This window comes from Octodon degus, unplaced genomic scaffold (genome assembly GCF_000260255.1).
Source record: "Octodon degus isolate 3935 unplaced genomic scaffold, OctDeg1.0 scaffold00276, whole genome shotgun sequence".
Classification (NCBI taxonomy): Eukaryota; Metazoa; Chordata; class Mammalia; order Rodentia; family Octodontidae; genus Octodon; species Octodon degus.
In genome coordinates this window covers 194413-196013 of record NW_004524852.1, presented here as the reverse complement: position 1 = coordinate 196013, position 1601 = coordinate 194413, and the positions used below count along the sequence as shown (strand labels likewise).

Here is a 1601-nt window from a genome sequence, read left to right as displayed (position 1 = left end):
AGATCTTGAGTCCAGAGTTGGGACTCTACAGCATGGGGAAGCTCATGTGTAATCAACTCAGATCGTAAGAGAAAAACACTAAGTTCCCTAAGGGGACAAAAAGTGCTGCCTCCAGACAGTCTTCTAAAGTGAGTGGGAAGCCACGGCTCTTGGGGCTCTAGCTGGCAGCTGGCTTTCTGAAGGCGGGTGCCAGTCCTCACTATTGCGGATGTCAGTCCTTCCAAACAAGTCACAGATGCTTGTTAGCAGGATAAATACATGCACATGGATGTATACACACAGATGTATAACAAGTGCACACACACCTCAGGAACAGGAAGATTGTATAAATAGTTTAATGCTAAACTGGTTGAGACACAAGGTGATAAATCCAAGTTACCTTTGGCCTTCCTGATGACAAGAGGTGCTCACTGTGGTGGTCACGAGCATCCTGACAACCACCAGGCTCCAAACTGCTGCCTGCACAGCCGTGGTGCAGCACGATGGCTGCACGCACATTTTCAGTGTCTTCCAAGAGGGCTGCCAGTGTGGTGGGCTTTCTGTCACATATGATATCCTCTAGGGTTTCCCTTACTAGTACAACAGCAAATATTTTATTTATGTATTTTTAATTTCTTACTTTTTATTGTGCTGCTCCTCAATTCACCCAAGAAATTTCAAATACAGAGCCTTCAACACAGTCCTCCTGGGTTTTATCTTAAAATCATTTCAGCCCTGCATAGAGGACTGTCACTGTAAAATCCTGCTTTCAACTTCACTGGTGAAAAGCTGACTTGGGGATGTCCACTGTCTGTTATGCTATGGACACTTATAGGATTTCTCATCAACCACACAGCAGAGACTGCACAGAAAGCACAGTGGGGCTCAGAGGCAGACACCTAGCAGCCAGGCCCCTGGTTACTGCTCAGAGTTTGTGCCCAGCTCCCCCTGCAGTTCCTGCCACTGTGTCACTCACAGCACAGTAGTACACCCCCAAGTCTGACACTTGCACGAAGGCTTTCTCCAAATGGAAGGAGCTGGTTGCTCTATCATTTGTGGCTTCAAACCCTTTGCTTCTTTCCTTCTCATTGGCTTTCACAGCTTTTAGAAGAAACTGTGGACCTTCTCCAGGGTACTGGACATACCAGAAAAGTACAGTGTAGCCTGAGGCTGTATAGGAGCAGTTGATGGTCAGAAGGGCCCCTTCTGCGATAGACACTGGGCCTTCCATCTGGGTCACTGATTGTCCACATATCCTTCCTGGAGATAAACAGATCTGTGTCATTTAAGGCAAAAACTCTTAGAGAAATTGATAGATTTTTGTGACATCATAGACAAAAGAGACTTCATTGCAAAAGACATTTTACTTACCAATTATTAAAACAATCAGAGTCACTAAGCTGGGAGAAGTGTTCATCTTTAGGATGTCCCCTAAGTAAGGTTCTGGATTCTTTACATGAAGAACTGTTGGAGGCATACTGAGATGAGGAGCCTACAACTAAGGCAGGAAATGCATCCGTGTAAGGAAGCTGCGCCCCCTGCTGGACGGGGCCTGACCTCCAGCAAGTGCTTTCCTGGGCTTCTTCCAAGTCAGAAACATGTTTTCGTCCTTGATCTCATGT

General features: G+C 46.2%; 1 gene segment (V, D, J or C); it reads right to left on the bottom strand.

Annotated features, from left to right (window-relative positions):
* Positions 1-904: 904 nt before the first annotated feature.
* LOC111814165 lies at positions 905-1432 on the bottom strand. The segment is given in 2 exon segments: positions 905-1239; positions 1351-1432. Coding segments are annotated over 2 exon segments (381 nt in total).
* Positions 1433-1601: the final 169 nt, after the last annotated feature.